The sequence below is a fragment of the Electrophorus electricus genome, chromosome 3 (assembly GCF_041902795.1).
Source record: "Electrophorus electricus isolate QZ-2024a chromosome 3, ASM4190279v1, whole genome shotgun sequence".
NCBI lineage: Eukaryota > Metazoa > Chordata > Actinopteri > Gymnotiformes > Gymnotidae > Electrophorus > Electrophorus electricus.
In genome coordinates, this window is record NC_137499.1 from 22,908,181 (window position 1) to 22,932,139 (window position 23,959).

The 23,959-nt window shown below is 48.5% G+C and overlaps 1 protein-coding gene and 1 pseudogene across 3 annotated transcripts in view; one reads left to right on the top strand and one right to left on the bottom strand.

Moving 5' to 3' along the window:
* Window positions 1-1,013: 1,013 nt before the first annotated feature.
* On the bottom strand, window positions 1,014-4,323 carry LOC113584780 (TBC1 domain family member 24-like; annotated as a pseudogene).
* A 1,118-nt stretch (window positions 4,324-5,441) lies between these two features.
* stx8 (syntaxin 8) overlaps window positions 5,442-23,959 on the top strand; it is a 32,380-nt gene continuing 13,862 nt past the window's right edge. For all 3 annotated transcript variants that reach the window (XR_003411440.3, XM_081710683.1, XM_027021941.3), the window contains exons 1-6: window positions 5,442-5,597; window positions 6,396-6,495; window positions 6,611-6,705; window positions 7,192-7,302; window positions 9,661-9,800; window positions 9,968-10,060. Coding sequence is in view for 2 of the 3 variants with exons in the window: in XM_081710683.1 (XP_081566809.1) it covers window positions 5,581-5,597; window positions 6,396-6,495; window positions 6,611-6,705; window positions 7,192-7,302; window positions 9,661-9,800; window positions 9,968-10,060 (556 nt within the window). In the remaining variant the exon portion in view is untranslated. The remainder of the gene's footprint in view (window positions 5,598-6,395; window positions 6,496-6,610; window positions 6,706-7,191; window positions 7,303-9,660; window positions 9,801-9,967; window positions 10,061-23,959) is intronic.

Sequence of the window (23,959 nt, forward strand, 5' to 3'; positions counted from 1 at the left end):
TTGCTAAGAGATTGTTGCTAGGAGCGCTGCTCTGATAGGTGGAGTTCCAGTCCTCGGGCTCCCTAAGCACTGCGCACACGCTAATCACGTGATGGGCTCCATGGAAACTGCAGGTGAATTCACGCGGAGTGACGTCATCACGCAAAGACATCGTGCGTGTGGCGTTTCTATGTTTTTCTTTTGTTTATTTTGTGTTCATATTTGGTTGATGTTGGCTGAACAACTTGTTATAGCCAATATTTACCTCAGGATAGATAACAGCTAACAAGGTAAAAGTCAACGAGGTATTCGAATTATTTCGTTCATATAAATATCAGTTATAGCCGCGTTTTTAGCAAAAGGTCCTGAACAGTGTTCGCTCCCACAGGAGTGAAGTCTGCTGCGCCCATTCAGCTGCTCCCGTGATCAGCCAGTCAGTCTCAACCTGCCAGAGAATTCTGCCTGATGGGGCAGCTTTCGTCGCAGCCTCCTTACCTGATGTTCACTATCCCCTGGTTTGAAATCTAATTTAACATGGCTGAAAATCATAATATTGATACAATATTGGACAATGGGTTTAGAAAATGCGATATATGTGTCACAAACCACTTCACTCACAAATCAACCAACCACTCCCACATCGTTCATAATCTTCAGGAAACGGATGCATTTTGTTATTGTCTTAACTTCTCTATTTAATCCCTCTATCCACCTCCTCTTTGAGAAGTGTAGTTTCAGCCTAGGCTAAGCATACTGAGTGCCGGTGGTTTGTCTCTCTGCTGTTATTCTCTTTTGCCCTTTGCCTGATGTTTTTGTACCTTTGCTCTGGTTATGGCAACTGTGCCGGCCTTTAGTTTCTGCTCTTTGGATCTGTCCCCTGTACAAAATCCCTGACGCTCCAGTGCTGGCGTCAGCTTAAAAACAGAGTGGTGTTTAAGATGCCCGTGTGTCTGCTGAGTCTGCGGCATGCAAGACATCGGGACAGGGATATGCTGCTCCATGTTCATAATGCATTCAGTGTCAGACTGGAGGTTTTACATATCGTGAAAACAAAAACATTCCTGAGTGCCAAAGAAATGGCACTTCTATCCATCATGTCTCCTCAGGGTCCAGTCTGAAGATAAGAACGCTCAACAGACCTGCCAGGGCAAACAGGGACAGATGTGAGATCACACTCTCACCTCTCACCCATCACTGCTCAGGTTGGGTTCTCACGCTGTCTCAGGGAATCGTGCCGTACTGCCTCTAATGCATTGTAATAGTGTCTAATATGAAAATCTCTATGTCTCAGTATGTTTTCAAATGTCATTCAAAAGAGTTTGAGACAAAGTCTCGAAATCCTTATATATCTATCTATCTGCTTGTGATATGCTTTAGGTTAACAGTCCTAACCTAAAAGATGCTATCCACATCTACACCAGCTCTCAGCATACCTGAGCCAGGTAGAACCTGGAATGTCTGTAGAACACTATACAACAAAAACAGTGGCTAAGGGTTCCCCAGGACCCAGACTGGGAACACCTGTATAACAATTAACTTCCAGAGAGTAAATGTAGTCAGCTGTGTAGGGAGGCGACCTGCCTCCTCATCCACTGTCCTTAGCAACAGCACTTTGGACTCATGTCCCCCCCCCCCCCACCTGTGAATAAAACCTTCAGATGAAAGAATTAGTCAGGCAGCAAGTTGGAGGTTCAATGTTCTACTCGGGTGTTCCTACAAATACAGGCAGAAATCCAGTGTTTAGGAAGCCATTCTTCATAATATCTGAAGCTTGGATGTTCTGAGAAGGATCTCTGTAATGTGAATCTGGGACAGGGCACTGTACTGAAACACCTAAATATGCTGACACTCAAAAGTGTCCTTACTTAACTGTACGTTATTATGTCTGCTGCGACTGTTAAAACATGTTACTGTACACTTTAACCTATTTAAATCTAAGAACTTTCAGATTTAGGGTTGGGGGTGACATACGCAGTGAGGCTCCCGGCATGATCGGCAGTGCTGAAGAGACGCACAAGGCTGATGAGGGCAAAGCGTTCCGGAATCCAGGCCCACAACACCCGCATCTCCGTCTTGGACACCACGATTCAGCAGAACTTGCCGAGCTCCATGCTGTGGTATGAACTGTGAGTGAGAAACAGAGTTCACACACAAAGGAAAGGTTTTAGCAAATCAGCCAACAAATGACTTAATTAAATCACAAGAGATAAATGGGAGTAATTCAGGTAATGTGAATGGGGGGGTATCAAACTGTTCAATGAATTCCTACAGTTTATATACATACAGCAGAGTAATATAAAAATCACAGAGGTAAATTCAGACTTGGACTTTGATGATACTCTTCCTCACCTCTTAATTAGGATGCCCTTCTGCATCAGGGCCTGCTTGTTGGCCTTGTAGAGGAAGGCGAGTTCTTGGCATGTGGGCAATTGGATACCGAAGGCTCTCTGAAACAGAGCATCACCACTACTGTGGTGGAGAATGCTCTCCACAAATCTCTTCATGTCCTGCCAGAAGTCGTCCACACAGGCCACGCGAGAACTCACCGAGTCCTCGTAGAGGCTGAGGAGCGCTAATGCCACCTGGTACAGGACCTTGTAGCCTTCAATCAGGTACACATCCAACACTCTAATGGCATAGCTAACTGGTAGATCAGCAAAGATCCATATTATCCAGTCGGAGTAGAACTCAAAGAGGCTCTGGTGGGAGCTTGCGATCAACTTGCAGATGCCTCTACAGTACTTGTTGGCCAGGTCACCGAATGTCACGCAGGAGGCATGGGTGGTAAGGAAGGTTCAGTCAATGTACTGTTTTTGTGTCTGTGTATGACACCAGTGAGCAGATACTGTGGAAGCACTGGGTCTCTTCCTCACTGTAGTGCAAGAGGAGAGAGATGAGAGCTGGCAGGATTGGGCAGAATGTGACCTCAGGGAAGCGCTGACTGGCACACAGCAAGATCTTCTTCACAGAAGTCAGGCCCGCTTTGTTCAGGCAGTACCATGGAATCTCCCCATATTCCATGAACTTTGGAAAGGGGTAGGTGGTCCGGTGCTCCCCAAACAGCTGCCCTGCCAGGTCACAGTAGGTGTCCCCGTCTGTTGTCCTGGAATGTTGTCTGATGCACTGGATGATGTGCCGATAGTTTCTGGCACGGAGTGTGTGCGGCATGGCCCAGAATCCTGAGCGAGCCAGCTCTTTCAGCTCAGTGTGGTCACTGGAGAGGATTTTCTGGTAACGGGTAGCAGAGTCATGGTCAGTCTTCTCCCAGTCCACATACTGACCATACTTCATCCCAGGACAGGAGCTGACTTCCCAGCTATCTGGCTTTGAGATAGTCATCATGGAGACACTCTTTGGGCTGCTTCTGGTTTCTAAGATAAACATTTTTGACAGACACCACTGTAAAAATAAAGTGGTAAACTGTACTAACAATAAATGATTGACATTCACTACTATAATAAGAGCATTGTTATGCAGGTGTTTGTGTAACAAGTGCAGACGTCACAGATACAATTGCTCTAAACTAACAATATGCTATATGTTTCCGTAGTTCCTACTCGCATTTAATCCATTAGAGTAAACACAACTAATTAAGCTGCCTGAGGTTGAGTATGTCTTGATCTGAGATAGCTGCATCATTTTTTGATGCAATTAAAGTATTGGGCCATGACTGGCACTTGAAAAGGACAATTCCATTTTCCAATATACTGTACATGTGCAGCATCATTTACATGCATATTTGACAAGACGTCCAAGCATCAAACTGCCCCTCACCTGCCTGGTCTTTGCTCAGATGTTTCCGTGCGCTTGTTGTGATTCTTTTGGGAGCCGGTTTGGTGCAAACCCTTTCTCAACTGTCCTTTCCACCAGAATTTGTCTGAAAGAAGCGCAGCATCTCAGTGCTGGACATGCTGGTATCTTCCATCCTGCAATCTCAAACATGTAGAAGGATCTGGAACAGGGTCTGATGAGGTGTGTGTCGAATTTGATTTCTCCCATACCCTCAGGGCAATGCAAGGAACAGGAGTGCAATCTTTCACCACCAACGTTCTTTAGGTCTGCAAGACCAAAGCTGGCAGATTCTGCCCTTGAAGGATGTCTGAGGTCGGTGCACGTGCAAGGACAATTTAAAAGAGTTTCAAAGTATTAAGAACAAGAGTTGAGAAGGTCTCATCAGGACTGACTGTTAATATCCAGAGTTTTACACAGTCTGAATGAGGCAGTGGAGATCAGGTGATTTATGCAGATGACTTGCATAACTGCTTGCAGTGCCCGTTGGAAAAATCAGGTCTTTCCTATTAACCACCTGAGATCGTTACTTGTGTTTACTCGAGCAACACAAGGATGGCCGGCATTCTGTGCCAGTGCAGTAAATAAAATGATCAACACCCAAATATTGTCAGCATATTCTTTATTTAGAATGCTTACATCTATTTAGGAAGCACTTATTTCAAAACCTGTACATTTTCTATTTAACAGTACCCTGCCAACTGTTTGTATACACAGGTTATTTTGATTTCAAACATATCTGGGGCTATAAAACTTCATTAACATAATATCACAAATCACAAAGTTGTTTTTTTTCTCTAAACAAAGTTGAGTGATATTATATGTATTAAATAAACCATGTTATTAAATATAGAAATTGGTGTTCTTATAAGTAGGATGGTGTTTGAGTGATGTTCCAGCAAATGGCATTGTTAAATGTGACATATACAAACAACATTGTTACTTTGTTATTTTGCTGTTTTACAGCGTTAAGAATGACGTTTCACTGACAACATTCTGCATTCAGTGTTGTTTCATTTCTAGTTCTGAATGTCTTCTTAGTCTAACATCTCCGGACAAATGGGTCCTGTCCAAGATATCACACATTTGTTTTCTATCGAAATATGCATGTTTGATCATGGTACAACAGAGAGTCCAGCAACACTTTTAAATGGGGGCTGACGTCATCCACTGAGAGAATTTTTATTATGATAAATTATGCTACAGACACATACGCCATGTTACATGCCATAAGGGACGTTTCATGAGCTGTAGCAATCACATCGGAAATCTCAAGGAAATTCACGTACGCGTGTAAGAATCATGCGTTTAAAAAGGTTTTTTTCAAAGCAAGTACCGAATATATAACACAAAATATTCATATGTGAGTATACCATACAACATAAATTGTTATTGATTACAGTACTTTTTTTTGCAACACTAACCTATATCTGAATTCATTATATTAGAGCTTGGGTTTCAGTGTCTTGTAGTCTAGTATTTCATGCTTTCTCTTGTCCCGTGAGAACTATGTGAACATAAAATATAAGCTTGATTTAAATGATCAGTAACATATTAATTCCAAATCCTGAACCTGTGGCTAAGGGGTGAATGGCTTCGGCTAACGATACTCACATCTGAATTTACTTGCACCATGAACGCAATTCCAACTACCTGCGTCGAGTTTTGATTTACGAACGAAGTTTGTCTCAAACAGCGCACGGTTGCAACGTATCATTAAAGCCGGAATATTTTCGCTACTGATTGGTTCTGATTGTTTGCTGTAGGAAAATTCTTTAATAAATACAATAAAATACATCAATCACTTAAAATATGTCCCAGGATCTCTGGTAAGTATTTTTTATTGTCATTTGAAATGTTGTAGCACCCTGAACATTTGCTGTAATTCTCAGTAGCTAGCTAGTCACTAGCATTAGCTCCGCTAGCTACATAAACGGAATAGAAATGTTACAGAACTGACGAGCTCGAGCTTTAATGAGGTCTGCGGTGTTGTTATCGTCATGTCTTCATCTCCGTAACTTAACGTCTAGCTTTATCTACCTTTATCTAGGACGTCTGGGCTGTGTACACCAGCTAGCCTAGCTAACGGTAGCCACCGTGCTAACCGTGCGTCACCTGACTCTCAAACAGACTCGCGCATTAGTGATGAGGTCGCGCGCGTGTTAAGTGTGTAGGCCAAAGGTCGCCCAGTTCAACCATGAACGCCTAACACGTTTGTAATGGGAAGCGTCTGTTGGTGGAGGTGGAGTTATATAATGGAGATGGAGATATAATATATAATGGAGATATAATATATATTGGAGTTATATAAGGGAGATATAATATATAATGGAGATATAATATATAATGGAGATATAACTGGAGATGAGGCATTATTTAAAGCTCTTTTCTTGCATGATTCAGTAGATCTTCATAGGCACATGGGTCAGTTTGTCAAACTCACCATAAACAGATTTAATGTGTAATCCAGGGACGCCCCCATCTCCTATGTGGGTGTGTATGTGTGCAAAGCACTCACTGTCAGTAGAGGCTAGAGTGACTAGTGTTGAGACTTAGTGTGATATAATACAGAGTAATATACCATGCAAAAATGTCCAGAACTGGATAAAAACTTCTTGTGTCATTAGGTTGCAGAATTACGATGCCACTTGCCGTCTGGCCCAGGAGATTGCAGAAAACATCCATGAGAGGAACAGACAGCAGAGGACGGGCGGTAACCCTGCCAAGGTGAGGCAGTTCTCCCCACACACATTGATGATGTGGGCAGAGGGTACAGCTGTTCATACGGATTGCTCACAATGTCTGTCAATGTCTGTTAATGTCTGTAACCTGTAACGGGCAGCTCAACATGACACTCAGAGCGTCCTTGCAGAAGATGAAGCAGAATGTGTCCATGCTGCGGGAGACCCTGATTCGAGCCTCATCACAGCGGCGCATGTATCCTTCCACAGAGCGCAGATAGTCAGATAGTGTGTTGCCATGCGACAGCCTGAAGGACTATGCTCAGGCATGTTTATACTGAATCACATGGACAGAGACATAAAGTAATATCATAAATCTTATCCTTGCTCAAAATCTTTTTAATGTACTGATGTTGTACATGAATTGGATCTTTACATTTTTATCCTGTTGCTTTTGAGCTTCCCTGATAGTGTGGCAGCTGTTGGTACTTCCTTGTATTGGCCTGTAGAGGGCAGTCTGTTGTAATAAATAGGATTTTTTACCCTTTTACACCTTATGAATCAGTAATGTCTGATTGTTAGATGAAGTTGAACCCGAGCTAACAGAAAAATCCAATATATAATCTGAAAGGTATTTTTCACATTTTGTTGAAAGTATGTTTATATTTGTCTTTATACTATTATGTATTGTACCGTAGCATTCTCTATTAATGGTCATAGTACCTTAACAAATGACCTACAGCACACAGTCAGAGGCAGACAGAAGACAGAGTCTGCTTGATGACCTGGTGACCAAAGAAAAACAACTGTGTGCCTCTTTTAACCGGAATGGTACAGATCTGGATCCCTCACGGTAAAACTGTCTAACAGACTAATCTGATTACAGTCGTCTACATACAGAAGGGATGACCTCGCCGTGCTCATTAGTTGAGAATATGCAGACCTCTTTGAACGTATGTAGTGTGCCCGTCACGACGGGGTACAGCCTGCTAATGCAGTGAGAACTGTCTCTCCTGAGTCTCTGTGGGAGGAGCCTGGTCCCAGCTGTCTCTCCTGAATCTCCATGGCGCTGTGCGCATGTGTGCAGGAGTGGGTGTGGGTCATCCGGAAAGGAAAGTATCGGCTACCGTAGAAACATCCTTGGCCGTGTTTTGCTATTCGACACGGATTAGGTTGTTCTGCAGGGTCTTGCTGATTTTAAAGCTTCTCTGGGTAGTAAATCATTAATGCTGAGTTTGGCTTTACCTGGAAGGCAGGTAAGTGGCTGTGGGCGTGGCCTGCTGGCTCTGCAGAGGCTGGTAAAGGCTTATAGGCTCAGTTGCTGCATTAGAAGACTTCAAGAAACGATTTTGTGGTTGTGGTCTCCGTCCGCGTGTGTGAGAGAGCGAGCGCACGTAAGTGTGTTACGTTTTCACTGATCTGGATCTCCCTGATGGGCAGGAGTGAGCCCAAGTTAACGGCGCCTAAATCATATAAGTTCGGACCATTTGATGGAGCTGTTTCTATGTTGGGAGCAGGCTTGGGGTGCGCGATATCAGGCTGCTGCATGTTGGGTAGCAGGGCCTTTGATCGGGGCCTGCTCTCACTGTGTGGTCTACATGGGTGTTTGGGGTGGGGGGGGTTAAGTCTTGCTTCACTAACCAAAGTTGTTCCACCTTTCCTGTTGGAATGAAGGGATTATCATATTTGCAAAACTTTTTTTTTTTTTTGGGTAGATTAGCCTCTAATAAGGCACCAAGTGACAAGGCTGCTGTATATGAAGCCCCTAACCCACCCCCCCACACACATACACAAACCGCGACCCTGTGCCCTGGCCGGCCCCCAACCTCCTCTCCTTTCAGTTTGATCATAATGCGCGGATGAATAATTGGTGGGCTGACTGGCTCCGGGGCGACGTGGCTGGGGGAGCGTGTGAGCTCAGCGGGGAATCGGATAAACTCTAATCCTCACACAGCGCATAGGGTGAGAGGAAGCGGCACTCCGGGGCGGAACCCGGTGGAGCGGGCGGTCCAAAACGACCCGGGCCGCAGTTCAAACAGAGACCCTTCCTCAGAGAGATGGTGGGAGGGATAAATGATGGGTAGAGAGAAAGACAGAAACAAAAGGGCTGGGGGATTTGTGCAGAGGTGTGAAATATGGAAAAGCTTGATGGGGGGGAGTGAAAGGAAGGAGGGAAGAAGAGCAGTATGAGGGAGACTGAGCTGGAGGTGCGAGTGACCCCTGTAGCCCGAGACAGTACCCAGCCTAGTGGCACTAACTGCAGGAGATGCCCCAGTCTCGCCGTGCAGCGGCCTGCGTCTAACGCAGGTGGTCAGGGCTGGGCGTGGCTCCAGGCGTGGGCCACGCCTGCTCTGCTCACCCTTGCACAGGCTGGCCACTCCCTTACGAGGCCGTCGGGAGCTGATGCAGCAGGAGGGGGGGCAGGGAAGACAGGCGAGTATCTACGCCGGCCCCGGACCTTTATCAAAACTCCACACGCTTTCAAAATTCCTCTCTGTATTTGGTCTATCTCTTTTTCAATCCCTCTTTCCTGTCTGTCCTTCTCTCCTTCTTTCTGAGAGCAGGCCCACATCTCCTCCTCCACCCAGACACCTTCTCCAGAACCAGCACCAGGCTGGACGTCTTTGGCAACGAGCTTTAGTGCGGAGAATGTTGAATGGTGTGGATGTTTATACTCAACGTTTGTCTGGACGTGTTCACACCGAACCCCATCTGAGCATGTTTAGGTTGAGCTCGGCGTGGACGTGTTAGCATTCAGCTCGGCGTGGACGTGTATTCCCGGGGTTTTGTCCCAGTTGGGGTTACGGAGCGGGAGGAAGACTGGGGAGAGGAGTTTTATGTAAAGTGGGCCCCAGCACAGCCATAAACACACGTGCCTTCTGATCTTAAACACTAAAAAAAAGTTGGATGTTATTTATGTTAAACATAACTGAAAATTTGTTCTGAAAGGCACATGAGTTTCCCAGATGTGTGTGTGTGTTTACACACACACACACACACACACAGTCAGGCCAGATAGTTTATTTACAGTTACAAAGTTAATGATGTGTGGCTGTCTTGGGAAGCATGTGTGTAAGTGGGTAAGATTGGTGAGTGACAGAGTGCATGTAATAACTGTTGCATTACATTATGTGTGTAGCGGTTTAAATGTTGTCAGGCGAGTGAGCGCACTGCTGACAGATTGACGTTACGGCGATCTCCTACGCCGCAGCTCGACCTTGATGACAGGTGGACCGGGGCGGGGGGCGGGGCCGGGGGTGGCGGCGAACCCCTGGCTGCTGAATGAACCGGAGGAGACGAGAGGACTGACGTTCGGAGAAATCAAAGAGCAGCAGCAGCGCATAATCCAAGGCAAGATGGGCAGAGAGACTCCGCCTACTGTGCTCCACCCTCTGCTGCACCGTGTGTGTTCTCACTCACTCAATCACACTTTTTTTGTTCTTTCATTCTTCCTTTCTCTCTCTCTCGTTCTCTCTCTCACTCTCTCTCTCCCTCCTTCTCTCTCTCTCTCTGTCTAGCCCAGGATGCAGGTCTGGACGCCCTGGCCGCTGTCATTGGCCAACAGAAGCGTATGGGTCAGGAGATTGGTAACGAGCTTGATGAGCAGAATGGTGAGTCAGCCAACCAGTCAGAAAGCTCTTCTGATGTTCAATAAAAGAAAAGCTTGCGGTTTGTTGTTGAGTGTTCGGTCAGCGTGCTTTGGCCTCTAAACCATGTCTGACTGATACGGGAGTCTGGCGGTTTTGACCGGGTTTCCCTCTGCCCTGCAGGTATACCTGCAGCATGCCCTAAAGGCTGCCCTGCACAGTCTGTCCTGGGACGACTTTAGCAATTATGCAACACTAGTAGAAGGTTGCAGCTCCTTAACTGGACATCTTTAGCCTTGTGTTAATAGTGGTGGTCCTGTGTGGGAACCATGGACTGAACCCAGAGCAAAAAAAGAAACATGATGGTGTCATGCAGGGTCTAGAACTGGCCTCGCTCCGGGATCGCTCTGGGCTAACATTCAAACCCAGCTGCTCTGAAACGATCCGTATGACAGTGGTTCTGTTCACTGAAACGTACTTCAGTTTGATCAGCCTCAGTGTTTCCTCTGAGAGAGATCTGGAACTGAAATCTCACACACACACACACACACACGCTCTCCTTCCAGGCCTGGTAAAGGTAGCTGTGCTATTTTAGTGTGCACTCACACAGGTGCACTGAGTTCTGGGAAGGCCGGATTCTTCCGTACTGAGATAACCGCACCCACAGCCGCTGCTGCTTTCAGTGACCCACGCTTGTCGTTAGCAGAGAAGAAGAGTATGTCTGAGACCTTTGACCCAGATGGTGGTGGGTGTACGGCCTTTGTCAATCTAGACTTATTTCCTTTGTGGCCAGGTTGAGGTCACAAGCTGATATCGATGAGCCCCTGCACACAGCGCTCCCATACACGAGCGAAACAACACCAGGAACGTATGCTAAAACACCAAACAGACTTGTGGACAGGAAGCTGGCGTCAAATTAGAAGACCCCCGTGTCATGACGTTGGCACTGAGAGGTTTTACACTCCCTGAATGACTGTGCCCGATCATAGAAGCGGGTTATTCACTCAGCGGGAGGTTGTGGAGTTTATAGCATTTCAAAAGTTGTGAATAGAAAATGGTCTGTCAGATTGATGATTGTGGGACCTAATGTGGGACCAGTTTGCTTGACCATAATCACATCTTTGACTGGGAAGCGTTAGCTGGGCTATGGGCTATAGCTACTTATCCTATCTGGGGTTTAGCTTCAAAGTTCTTAGAGGCTGCATTGATAAATGCCCTGTAGCTTAATGTTACACATGCCTTATAGACTACTTGTACATGCATGCCTGTAGGGTGCTTGTATATGCATGCCCTGTAGCGCACACACACACACACACACACACACACACACAAACACACACACTCCCTATAAGCTGCTTGTATATGCATGCCCTGTAGCGCACACACACACACACACACAAACACACACACTCCCTATAAGCTGCTTGTATATGCATGTCCTGTAGCCTACGCCTGTTCAAGTTCAAGTTCAAGTTCGGTTTATTGTCACATACATAGTCATACACAGTATAACGAGCAGTGAAATGGTGGAGAGTGCTCTGTCCAAACTGAGGAAGAGAAACAGGGGTGCATAGAGAAAAAAAAAAAAAAAAATATATATATATATATATATAAAAATATATATATATATATATATATATATATATATATATATATATATATATATATATATATATATATATGCAGATAAATATATATATATATATATATATATATATATATATATATATATATATATATATATATATGCAGATAAATATATATATTCTATGTATGTACAAAAATATATTAACAATGTATGTACAATATATGTATATTATGATTATATACACAATGTACAATGTATATGGTTGGGTATATATGTACACAATCTACAGAATGTACAGATCCATTTTGTATAATACCATATCTACAGTTGTGTAACAGGGTAATTGAGTATAAATCTAAATCTATATATACAGATGTACAGATATACAAGATGTCGGTGAATACCGGGGCTAGCTGATCTGCGCAGGCTTTGAGGACCCTCCCGCAGATACCGTCTGGTCCCATCGCCTTCCTGGTATTCACCCTTTTAAACACTCTCCTCACGTCACTCTCCGTGATGATGAGAGGGCGCTGTTCTATGGTGGGCCCCGCGCATGTGCCATTGGCTGCGCCGTTAGCACTGGCGCCGTTAGCACTGGCGCCGTTAGCACTGGCGCCGTTAGCACTGGCGCCGTTAGCACTGGCGCCGTTAGCACTGGCGCCGTTAGCATTTGTGCTGCTAGATGTAGCCTCGAAGCGAGCGAAGAATGTATTCAGCTCGTTCGCCAGAGACTCATCCGCACTCATCAGTCCGGAGGGTGGGCTCCTGTAGTCCGTGATCGTCCGTAGTCCCTGCCACAGGGATCTAGAGCCACTCTGCTGGAACTGTGTCTCTAGTTTCTTCCCGTAGCGCCGCTTCGCCTCCCTCACCGCCCTGCGCACTCCGTATGCTGCGGACTTGTACTCGTCCATGTTCCCGCTGATGATCCCCGCATTGTAGGCAGCAGTGCGAGAGTTCAGAGCCTCGCGGATGGTTTTGTCCACGCAGGGCTTCTGGTTGGAAATGCCGTGTAGACCAATGCCTCATGTTGCAGTACCTTCTTACCCGTTGGAGATCTTTGCCACATAGAAGTTCTAGGCAGGTGGTTTATTTGAGGCTGTTAAACCAAGATATATTCCTTTATATGCCTTTGTGGAGAAAAGTAGGTATGGACGCCCCATTACAGCATTGGGCTGTACTCGGGTGGGGTTGTTTGGACAGATGTATTTGACCGTAAGCCGATTAAGATTCACGTTGGCAAGAAGCAAAGGCTACTGGCTCTTACCTTTTTAGGTAAGGGGCCTGGGAGGGAGGTCAGAGGTCAAAGGTGATGGAAGCTTTACTGTCCAGAGTGTCAGGTGTCATCTCTGAGCTTACAGTGTCTTACGCGAGGTACCTACTGCTACACATGGCATATGCACAAGGGCTTCTCTTAGTCCTGTTCGTACTGCAGTTACACCAGTTATGTAGTCAGGTGGCCTGCACGGTCCTGCACCTGTTCAGGCTGCACGTATGAGACAGTACAGGACACTCACTCAGGCATTGCAGGACTTTCTGTGCCGGGGAGCTGTAAGACGACAGAACGGAATCTTCGTGCCCTGTTTCGTCTCTTTCACTGTACCGTAGTGGATCTTGAGTCACTTGCATGCCGGGATGTGTATTTCCGAGAGCCTCCTGCCAGACTTCCCAGCAGCCCTGGTGGAACTGCTGGAACATGCGTCATTTGCATCAGTCTGAGCGCACCGCATAGATCACGGCACAAACGAGCCCTGAGTGCGTAACAAAAAAAAACTCTTGGTCTCTAATGTCAGCACAGCCCGGGTTTGCTGGTGTGGGGGCTTCTGGGGTTCCTGTTCGGGAAGACTGACATCATCGCGCATTACGAGAGGGAGGGTGGGGGAGCCCCTGAGCACACGACCCATAAAACAGCCCCATTTCTTGCAGGATAAACAGAGCTTGAGAAAAGCAGGTCACTCCAGGCTAGTGCCCGCATGGCTGGACAGCACCTGCTCACACACTCCACACACACTGATGCAAAAGGTGTCCAGTTTAACCCCTCTCCGTGGCTTCCTGTCGTGTGTGTGTGTGTGTGTGTGTGTGTGTGTGTGTGTGTGTGTGTGTGTGTGTGTGTGTGTGTGTGTGTGTGTGTGTGTGTGTGTGTGTGAACCACTTAAACCCCCCCCCCCCTTCCCGGTGACCTTCGACCCACGACGCCTCTCTATCTCCAAACCCCGCAGCCCTCAGGCGTGCTCCCAGCACCCCCTGGAGATGCCGATTATGTCCGTGTTGTTTTATTAAGACTACACTGCTTTGCCAACACTCAAGTGACATCATTCGGTTCAGAAAGGAAACAAACCTTCATGTGGATTCGGACCTTCTGGTGAGAGAAGCCTTGGCATGCAGACGGAGATGGAAAAAAGGCATTAGTACAGCAGAGGAGTGGGAAAGGCCCTCACTTGGATCTTTAACAGATACGGGGCAGAGCAGAGGAGAGTGAGCTAAGAGAAGACCTGCTCGGACACCGTGAGCAGTGGGAGCATATCTTCCAGACTGATGAGTCTCTTCTTACAGCAACCAATGAGGCCTTCTTTACCCAAGAGAATGCCAGTCAGGAACCGCCCCATCCCACAAAACATCCTTGATTTCCGATGTGATTTCCAAATTGAAATCAGTTCATCAGTAAGCGATAGATATTGACGTATCAAATGTCAGATGACGTATCGTACAGTTTAGCCTGACCCCGCTGTGACCCCAGTGGAGGAGAGTTCGACCTGGCCTTTACAGTCATTCCCAACGGGACAAAACAGTTTGCCAAACCGGCCTTCTTTTCCTAACCGCATTACGCACTCCCGAGTCTGAGCGGACACGTGTCCGTGATTTGCGCAGAACTGGAGTATGACCTGGGTGTTCTCGAACGCCAGTGTAGCTTACAGCACGATGGAGAGAGTTGACCCTTGACATCATGTGACGTGTGAGGGGCTCATTTAAAAAAAAGAAAGAGAAACGGCCAGCTCACCGGTAGAGAGCAGAAGTCCTTCGTTGGCGTCTTGGCGTCCTAAAAGTGGGCCATCTCCATTGCCTCCATCTTTCTGCTTCCTGCTCTGAATCTTGTATGACCCGTATTGCCGCTAAAATGCGGGGCTAGACAGCAGAGGGCAGAGCCACAGAAAACTGAGCACGATGGCGACAATGTGGAGCGTAGCACCGCTGTCACGGCGGCCTTAGGGCTGGTATCTCTGATCACACCTGAGCCAGGTAACTGAGTGCTGCAGAAATTTGGAACAAAAAAAAAAAAAAAGAAAAGTCTTTACTGGGGTTATTTGAGATCTCTCTGGAACTGTGGGGCAACTGACAACTTGCTGGACAGGCACTGTTCTCAGATCAGCTGAAGTGGGATTGGTGGAGGTGGTCTGTAGCTGCGTTAGAGCTGGGCTCTGTGTTTATCTGCGAGTGTCTTTGTGGGAACTGGCTGTGAGGTTTTGCGTGATCAGACTTAAGCTGATGACAGAATGGCAAAATAACCAAGGCAGACTTCTCTCTCTCTCTCTTGCACCCTCTCTCTCACCATCTGGTGTCTATCCATTGTACTTCAGCACAGCTTGCCTATCTGCCCCTCTCTCTCTCTCTCTCCCCCCCTGTCTTATTCTTTCCACCTCCATCACTCCTCATCTTCTCTCTTTTTCATCACTCTCTCTCTCTTTCACCCTCTCACCCTGTTTCCCTGCTCCTAGGCGGAGCCTTCCTGCGCTGTAGCGTCGGCGTGGCGACTGCTGGTGTTCACTGCCTATCGGGAGGCAGTGTCATCACACACACACACACAAACGTTCTTTCCTGGCCCCTGTTCTGTTTACCAGTGTCCCATGCAAAACTTTGGATTAGACTGTCGGCCTCCTGCTCCCGATGGGAAGCCCACACATGCTGTTAACTGTCCATCCTCGGCATCTGGCCGCGGTGAATGCCCTGACCTGGTTGCCCGGGGGATGGAGGGGTGTGTTTTTTGGAGTGGGCGGCAGGGGGGATGCGATACGTTGCACATGTATTTCCATGTAAATGTTATGCGGCAGGTAGCGCACGACTCCTGGATTTTCTTTCTTTGGGTTGTTGGTTTTTTTTTTTATGGAGGCCTTAAAGTGTGTGTGGGATGGTTGCCCAGTGCACCGGACACACACATACACACACACTTGGGTGCACAGCACATCTGGAGAGAGGTGTGTGTGTGTGTGTGTGTGTGTGTGTGTGTGTGTGTGTGTGTGTGTGTGTGTGTGTGTGTGTGTGTGTGTGTGTGTGTGTGTGTGTGTGTGTGGAGGGGGGGGGGGGGGATGTTTGTGTGGATGTGGGTGTGTGTGTGATAGTTGTTAGCGGCGGCGTCCTGCTCCGAGCTCTGGCAGCACGAATTTCTCAGTGCCACAGAGCTTTCATGTGTAGTTCAGTAAACGTCGCGAGCAAGGGCAGTTCTTCTCGTCCCCATACGCAGCAAGACACAGCAAGATGTTGTGATAACCCACGGCTTTGCAGGTTTGGGTTCGGGGTCTGTGTCTCAGAGCTGTGGCTGTCTTGGAAAGGAAGCAGGGATTGTGATATTGTGCTTTCAGGCAGGTGCAGGCATATTATTGAGTGGAAGATGGTGTTAGACCCGGCGAGCAGAGATCAAACTCACAGTTTTTAACACCGTGCTGCCAGGAGGTCAGCACGGGCACATTTAGACTCATACTGCAGTGAAACCTTAATATAGTTTCATTATATGTAAACATTATGCTTCTTCATGCGAGATGAGACAAGACGAGATGAGACAGTAGAGGAGAGAGAGGTACTGAAAACAGGAGAGAAGTGGTGATCAAAAAAACAGACGTATAATGGTCTTGTATTTCATTTTTTGGTAGCACCTTATAAATGAGCTGCGAGCAGACTTACCGGTCCGACGGAGTCCGACAGGTGCTGTAGTGGCTTTGCTCGGTCTTCAGAGTCTAGACGTGTTCGAGGAGAGAAGAGGAATAGAGGAGGAGTAGAGGGGAGAGGAGAAGAGATTGGAGGAAAGGAGTAAAGGAGGAGGAGAGGGGAGAGAAAGGTAATCCAGCATATTCTGAGGAGTAAGTGCACATAACAGTAACAGCGGGTGTAGCTGAGCGTCTTTCTGTTGCACTGAAACGTTTGTTTGTTTGTTTGTTTGAGTTTGGAGCTCTTTGGAATAGCGCCATGTGGCCAGATTAAGCGTGCGTGAACTGAACCGGGTGCAGCAGAGTGTTTAGGTGCTCCACTGACCTGAGATCAGAGGCTGGCACACCATGGCGACCCCGCGGGGAAGCATACGTCATGCCCTGTCATCTCCTCTGCTTCCTTCTCCTCTCTCCTCCTCTCTCTCTCTCCTCTGCGTGGTCTCCCCAGCTCCTCTCGTCTCCTGATCGCATCCAGATGCTGCCCCCTCTGTGTCTCTCTCTCTCTCTAACAAGGGCTGGGGGTGGAGGGAGCTGAGGAGTATCTGTGCTCTGACCTCATCTCTGCTTGCCTTTCTCCCTGCTTTTTGATCACGGGCTACAAAACCAACCACAGACGTGGTATGCACGCGTAAGTCCCGGCGTGTGAACCCGGGGCTCCTCTAGCGCCCCCTCAGGACCGCTCCAGACGGAGCCCCTCTTAAACGAGGCAGACGCACCTTCTGGTGAGGGCTAATGCTTGCTGGCATGGCATGGGTTTCTGTGGTGGGGTTGAAATGTGGAGGTTAAGGGCTTAAAACCTGTTATATATGCGCGCGCACACATACACATACACACAGAGCCAGTGTTGTTTTAAGAATACCACTGACTAATCCTGCAGGTATGTGTGTGATGTGCCTGTAAATGTCTTGATGCAGGCCAGGAAGATTTCCCTGGAGTGTGGGCCTCCCCCGTGTGGGAGTGCTGGCCTCTCCCGTGAGGGAACAGCTGTTTAAATCGCCTCTTCTCCCTCCCCAGTTACTCACGTGCCAAAGCATTCTCTCCCGTTATGTGCCTGTGTCATTCCGGCATGGCGTTCCGGGCGAGCGGTACTGGGAGACCCTGCTATGTTTACATAGGGCCACTTGCTAACTTGCTAACTGTGTGGGCTGGACACGGGGGGAGCCCCAGGGCATTATGGGGTCACCAGAGTGGAAAACTTTATCCAGAATGGAGGCACTCTCTGCTCTGCCATAGCCTTCAGGAGGAAGTAGTGGTTCAAACAGTGGTGTGCGCGCACGCACTCAGACACACACAAACAGTGACTGTTTTGCTGCTGGATTAGGCATAATGATATTCCTAAATTAATCCAGGGAAAGTGTAAGCATAGTGTTGGCTGGTTGGTTGAAGAAGGCCGTGGTCCTCTGACGTTGCGGTGAAGAGTGTTGGGCAGAGTAGCATTGATGTAGACACACACGTTCTGTGGGGAAGAAACCAAATAGTCTTGTGCTGCATGGCGATCTCCTCCGCATGGAAAATGTAAAATGCACTTCTAACGCTTATTTATTTTATCTTTTTTTTTTTTTTTCGTGGAATGCAATTTATTTCATGAAATTTGTTTGAAATGTCTGCATTTTAATGAAATATAACATTTGAAAAGTGGTTCTAATAAAATAAATGAGGTCTGAGTTCTGTTGTGCATTATAGTACTGCAGTACAGTCATACACACACACACGTGCGCACGCACGCACGCACGCTCAACAGTTGGCCAGTCTTCATCTTTGAATGTAGTCACTTGATTGCTGCATGATTGAGTAGGTGGTGCTGTGGCAGGTTGTTGGAGGCCAGTTTGAGTGCGTGCGTAACAAACACACACACACACACGCGTGCGGAATGGATGGCGAGGTGTCTGCAATTTATCTGTGGTGATATGGGACTGGGTGCAGAGGGAGTGAGACAATGAGAGATGGCGTGAGTGAGAGAGAGCGAGTGAGTGCTCCCCAGCCGTGCCGACGGAGCTGGGACTCGTTCTCCACCCTCCTCCAGTAGCGACGCTCGGGGGCTGGGTGATGGAGGAGTGCCAATAGTCACACACCTCCGTCTGAACGGAACAGACGAACATGACCCGGCTCATTGCGTCACATAGATGTGGGCCGCTGGGTTTCCGTGTCATATCAGAATGAGGTTGTATGATGTAACCGCCCCCCCAACTGTCAGAATGGTTTGAGCCTGTGTGCTGTTGAATGACGCTCACTATAAAGCAGGTGATGAGCTATTTTCCCGTCCTTTCCGGACTCCCTTTCAGGGCGTTCGACAGGCACTCAGCGGTGTTGGCGCAGCCACTCAAAGCCGCCGTGCCCTCAAGCTGCGGAGTGCGCCACCCTGCGGAACCCGCCGGGCCACGCCCCACGTTGTGCCAGGATCGTTTAACCTGTGTGCTCCGTGTCTCTTTGCGATGGGACCTTTTGATCCGATTCAGAGAAGAGCTCTATTGTGTTAGGGCGCCGTCTTGATGTCCCGTCTGTCCCGGCAGCGCCAGACGGCGCGAGTCAAAGGCCACGACAAACAGCGAGAGGGCGAGGTTTCCGGAGAACGCTTGGCGTTAGCTCATTAACGGGGCGGCGCTGTGGTCCACCCGCCCTCGGCCACCTCCCCCGCTGCAGGGTTTCACCATACAGATTTAACGGAAACCAGGCGAAGCACAACTTTGTGGGCGTGTTTTTTTTTTTCCCCGTGCGAGGCTGAGGAGGGAGGGAGTAGGAGGCTATGGTGAAGAGGTGTGGCCTCTTGTTTGGCTCACGCGGCATCGAGGCCAGGTGCTTTTGGACCGCTTCCTTATTGAACCTTTCATCTAAATGCCCAGGTGCATTTTGCTCATGATGGGTGAACTTAACTGTGTGTGTGTGTGTGTGTGTGTGTGTGTGAGAGAGAGAGAGAGAGAGAGAGAGGGAGAGACGCCCTTGCGTTTGCTGTTGCAGGCCGCGTGCTTCAGCTCCGTGATTGTGTGATTTAGGGAAGAGTGATGAGGCCTGCATGCTCTGAGTGCTGGATCAGCTGTAGCCACCAGGGGGCAGCAGTGGCGATAGCTGGCAGTGTGCTGCTCTGGGGGGGCAGAGAAGCTCTAGACATGAGGAGAGTGTTATTTAGTGTGTGGACTATTTGGAGGTGTGTGTGTGAGAACATGTTCTCACACACACAGAGAGTAGTGTCTTGCTGTAGATACAGATACGGCCTCATACGGGGGGTATCTTACAGTGGGGGAAGGCTTAAGTTAGGGTGGGGCTTTTTTGTTACTGCATATTTTGAGTCAAAGTCCTCACAAATACAGCAAAACACCACTGTGTGTGTGTGTGTGTGTGTGTGCGAGAGTGAGAGCTCTCATAATGAAACACACGTCAGCTGTTAAATAACAGCTTATGGTGGTGATGCTTCTCAGTGCTTGGTCTTATTTCTCGGTTATGTTACCCAGCTGATAAGGTCATGGGCAATCACGGAGGGGCCCCCTTAACGGGGCGCGTGTCCCCTGCAGTAACCATGATGACAGGCCTGGCAACTCCCAGCACACAGAAATGAGACACAAATGCGCACACACATCGAATGTTGAGGTTCAGCAGGTGTGTGTGTGTGTGTGTGTGTGTGTGTGTGTGTGTGTGTGTGTGTGTGTGTGTGTGTGTGAGAGAAATTTTATTTTTAATCACTACCCAGTGCTTTCAAAGGGTTTGGATTAGGGTTAGGCTGGGTGTTGTTGGGGTTTGTGGGGGTTAGTGTGGGTTAGTGTGGCTGTTGGGGTTAATGTGAGTGTTGAGATTAGCGTGGGTTAGTGTGGATGTTGGGATTAGTGTGGGTTAGTGTGGTTGTTGAGAGTTGTTCCCCTGCTCCAACACACCTGGGCCGTTCACACGGGGATTGATGGACAGGACCGGATGGTAGCAGTTGGACCAGGGCTGTTCATATCTGAGCAGCGCAGTGACGGGTGCTGACAGAGCAGGGTGATGTCATAAACCAGGCGCTTTGCCGACCTGCTGCCCCCTCCTGGTGATGGGCGGGTCTGCCGCACGCCCAGCGCCCCTGTCCCGCTTAGGCCCGCTGGGGGCAAACCCCATCCACCGTGGCGTGTCGACGGCCCACGGGCGCGTGTGCACGCTTGTACACTCCCCGGTCTAGTAGACAGGTGCGGATATCCACTGCTCTTCTGAATAACAGAAAAATAGTTTTCTTTTATATGACGTTTTATGAGTTTTCCGATCACGGCTAAGAGCGTAGCCAGTACCCCTCACGCTATCCACGGGTTGAAATCTGGAGCGCATGTTTTTGGAAACAGTCACAGAGCGTGTTGTTTTACTAGGTGGAACATGAAGGTTTTTCTTAATGTATTCAAGACAGAAAGTAATGGGAAGTGAAAGGTGTCCTTCGTTAACCAGACACAACTCGGCTTTTGTTTTGTGTTTGAATCGCTCTCGCGTTGAGTCCAACACGATGTCTCACATCAGTTCCCGAGACATCTTGGTTTTTACTCCAGACTCGCAGATTTATGGCGTGCTGTTTGACAGTGCTTTAATTTAGCAAGAAGATGATTCCAGCATGAACGTTTGATTTCACCATACTTACCTGAGCTGCGGTAATTGCAGGCTGTCACCTACGCACGCTGGAACTTTGTCAGAGCCAACACACTTGATCCAAGACCTGCTGTCTGATTGGTCACGCAGACCTATCATTGTTTATTCGTGACTTGCGCCCTTTGACCTTGGCTCCAGTAAATCACTGGCAAGACAGCTGATGACTGTAGCCAAGCCGACACCCAGCATGCCGTGTGGCGAGGAGCATGACGTGAGATGCATCTGGGAGTTGTCTCTGAAGTTGCACCTTTTAAGAGGGAAGCTGCTCCGCTGAGCTGCGCTAAATCACTCCGAGAGCTGAGTTTGTCTCCCGTGGGCCCTGGCTGGCCTCGCTACATGTGTGTTCTTCAGAAATACGCATGCTGGCTCCCTTACTCTCCAAGTGTCTCAGGCTTTCTCCATTTCTTCTCTCTCTGATCCATTTGAGCCATGTCTGAGATGTCATCCCTTACTCACTCCTGACGTGATGTTCGTCTTCACGGCTGTGTTGTCTTCCCACTGCCTCAGAGGGTTTGGCGCGTCTCTGGTCACTGTCCAGTACCACCGGAAGCTTTATCCCGTGTCCCCTGAACTGGGTCACTCAGGAAGACTCGCCCTTGCAGACAGATAAATGCCCTCAAGGTGCCAAACGTTGATTTCGAGCAGTCAGGCCCGAGTTCTGGATGTCAAAGGAGGTCTCAGATTCCAGGAGGTCTCGGATTCACCCGAAAGAAGCTCCTAGCTGGGTCCAGCAGCTGACGAGGAAAGCCAAGATCTGGGGAAGAAAAAGTCAAAGCGCTGGACATCCAGAAGTCGTGTCTCCTTTCATCCCGTTTTGAATGGAAACTTGGAGCTTGGCCATGCTTGTCATCTCTTTGTCTCTTGCTTCATGGTTGAGATGCTTCGACCAGGCGTCCGTTTGGAGTCCATGCCTCCCTGCGTTTCCGTCACTCCTGGACGCTCTTGTCCTAAACGTTTCAAAATGGCCCCTTACTCCTGATGCAGAGACACGTTCCAGGCCTTGGCGCTCACATGCTGTGGTACCTCTGTGGGCTCTGTGTTTGTCTCCTGGAGACCCCTCCAGAGCTTTCTTTCAGCTCGGTTCCTGTCGACATCTAGCTGACGCAGTCCAGCCGGATCGTAACAAGTGGGGTAGGTGTGGTGGATCTAGAGCTAAGCCCCACAGGGCGCTGGCTCTCTGGGCGGGGCGTAGCAGCCCTCAGCTATAGCGGGTGAATCCGCCTGGGGACGTGTGGGGACGTGTGGCTTGTTTTGCAGTTCTCCAGCTCAGAGGTGTTTGTGTGAGTTTGACAGAAGCGCTGAAATAATAACAAACATCCCTCCTCTCTCTGCAGGCGTGAGTGTGTATGTGTGCATGTATGTGTGCGTGTATGTGTGCGTGTATGTGTGCGTGTGTGTGTGCGTGTGTGTGTGCGTGTGTGTGTGTGTGTGCGTGTGTGTGTGCGTGTGTGTGTGCGTGTGCGTGTGCGTGTGTGTGTGCGTGTGTGTGCGTGTGCGTGTGTGTGTGTGTGTGCGTGTGTGTGTGCGTGTGCGTGTGCGTGTGCGTGTGCGTGTGCGTGTGTGTGTGCGTGTGTGTGTGCGTGTGCGTGTGCGTGTGCGTGTGCGTGTGCGTGTGCGTGTGCGTGTGTGTGTGTGTGTGTGTGGTTTTGGCTGGAGCCCATCGGGCCTCTTATGGTGTAATGTGCGTTTATAAACTGGTAAACCCGCACTGCAAAGCCTCTCTCACTAATCCACACTTTGGGAGTGATTGTTTAGAGACAGTGCCAGAGCCAACGCGGCAAGACCCGGGCAGAGCGGTAGAAACACCCCACAACCCCAGAATGTCCTACATACAGTAATGGAGTTATTTCATCAGAGCGCCTCATTCTATGAGCCATGGGAAGTTCCAGTAAGCTTGTGTATCTGAGTGTGTGTGCCTGCGTGCGTGTGTGTGCGCTGGCACAGGTTGCTGGCTAGTTAGTCCTGGGGGGGTTGGCAATTGCTCAGTGTCGCCCCCAAGAGAAGAAATTGCAAAATGTATTACACACACACACACACACACACACACACACACACATCCAACACAGTTTACATTTGGACACTTTAGTGCTCCACCCACAGAATGTAAGATATTGTCATCTTCTGAAAAATGAACAAATCTCCAAAGCGGATGGCCCAGGTGACTCAGATGTCTGACGCCAGTGCTGCTGTACTGAACAGTTTGAGGGCTGTCGGTCACCCTGGCCTTCCCCCTGCTCTTCTCAAGGGCTTATGAGTGACGCCTGCCTCTCAGTGGTTAATGTCTCCACTCAGGAGAGCTACCTTTCTCTCTCACCCCTGACCTGAGGCCCCCGTGTGTACCAGCTCGAGTGGCATAGTGTGTTTTACGCTCAATGTGTTGCGAGCCTCCAAACACACACTCTTTCCAGCGTCTCCCCATCTGTGGGCCAGCCGTGGTACTGGCGATGATGGCTGTAGTGCAGGTGGAAAGGGGGGCGTGATTTGTTAGGGTGATGTATTTTGCGTGACAGCAGGTATATAAGTAATAGTTTTAATGTAGAAAATAACTACTTCTCTTAAGTCTATATATGTGTGTGTGTGTGTGTGTGTGTGTGTGTGTGTGTGTGTGTGTGTGTGTGTGTTTGTGTGTGTGTGTGTGTGGACCCAACTAGCTGCATCATGTCGGGGTGCACCTGGCCTTGCCTCACTGTCACTGGAGGAGCAGATAGAAACAGGGCGGGGCTTTTTGGGAGGCAGGGAGTGATTGTGTCATCAGATTGATGATGTAGAATTACAGCTGTGTGTTAAAGGGTCTGTACTGTACGTACTCACCAACAGAGCTGTGTGTTA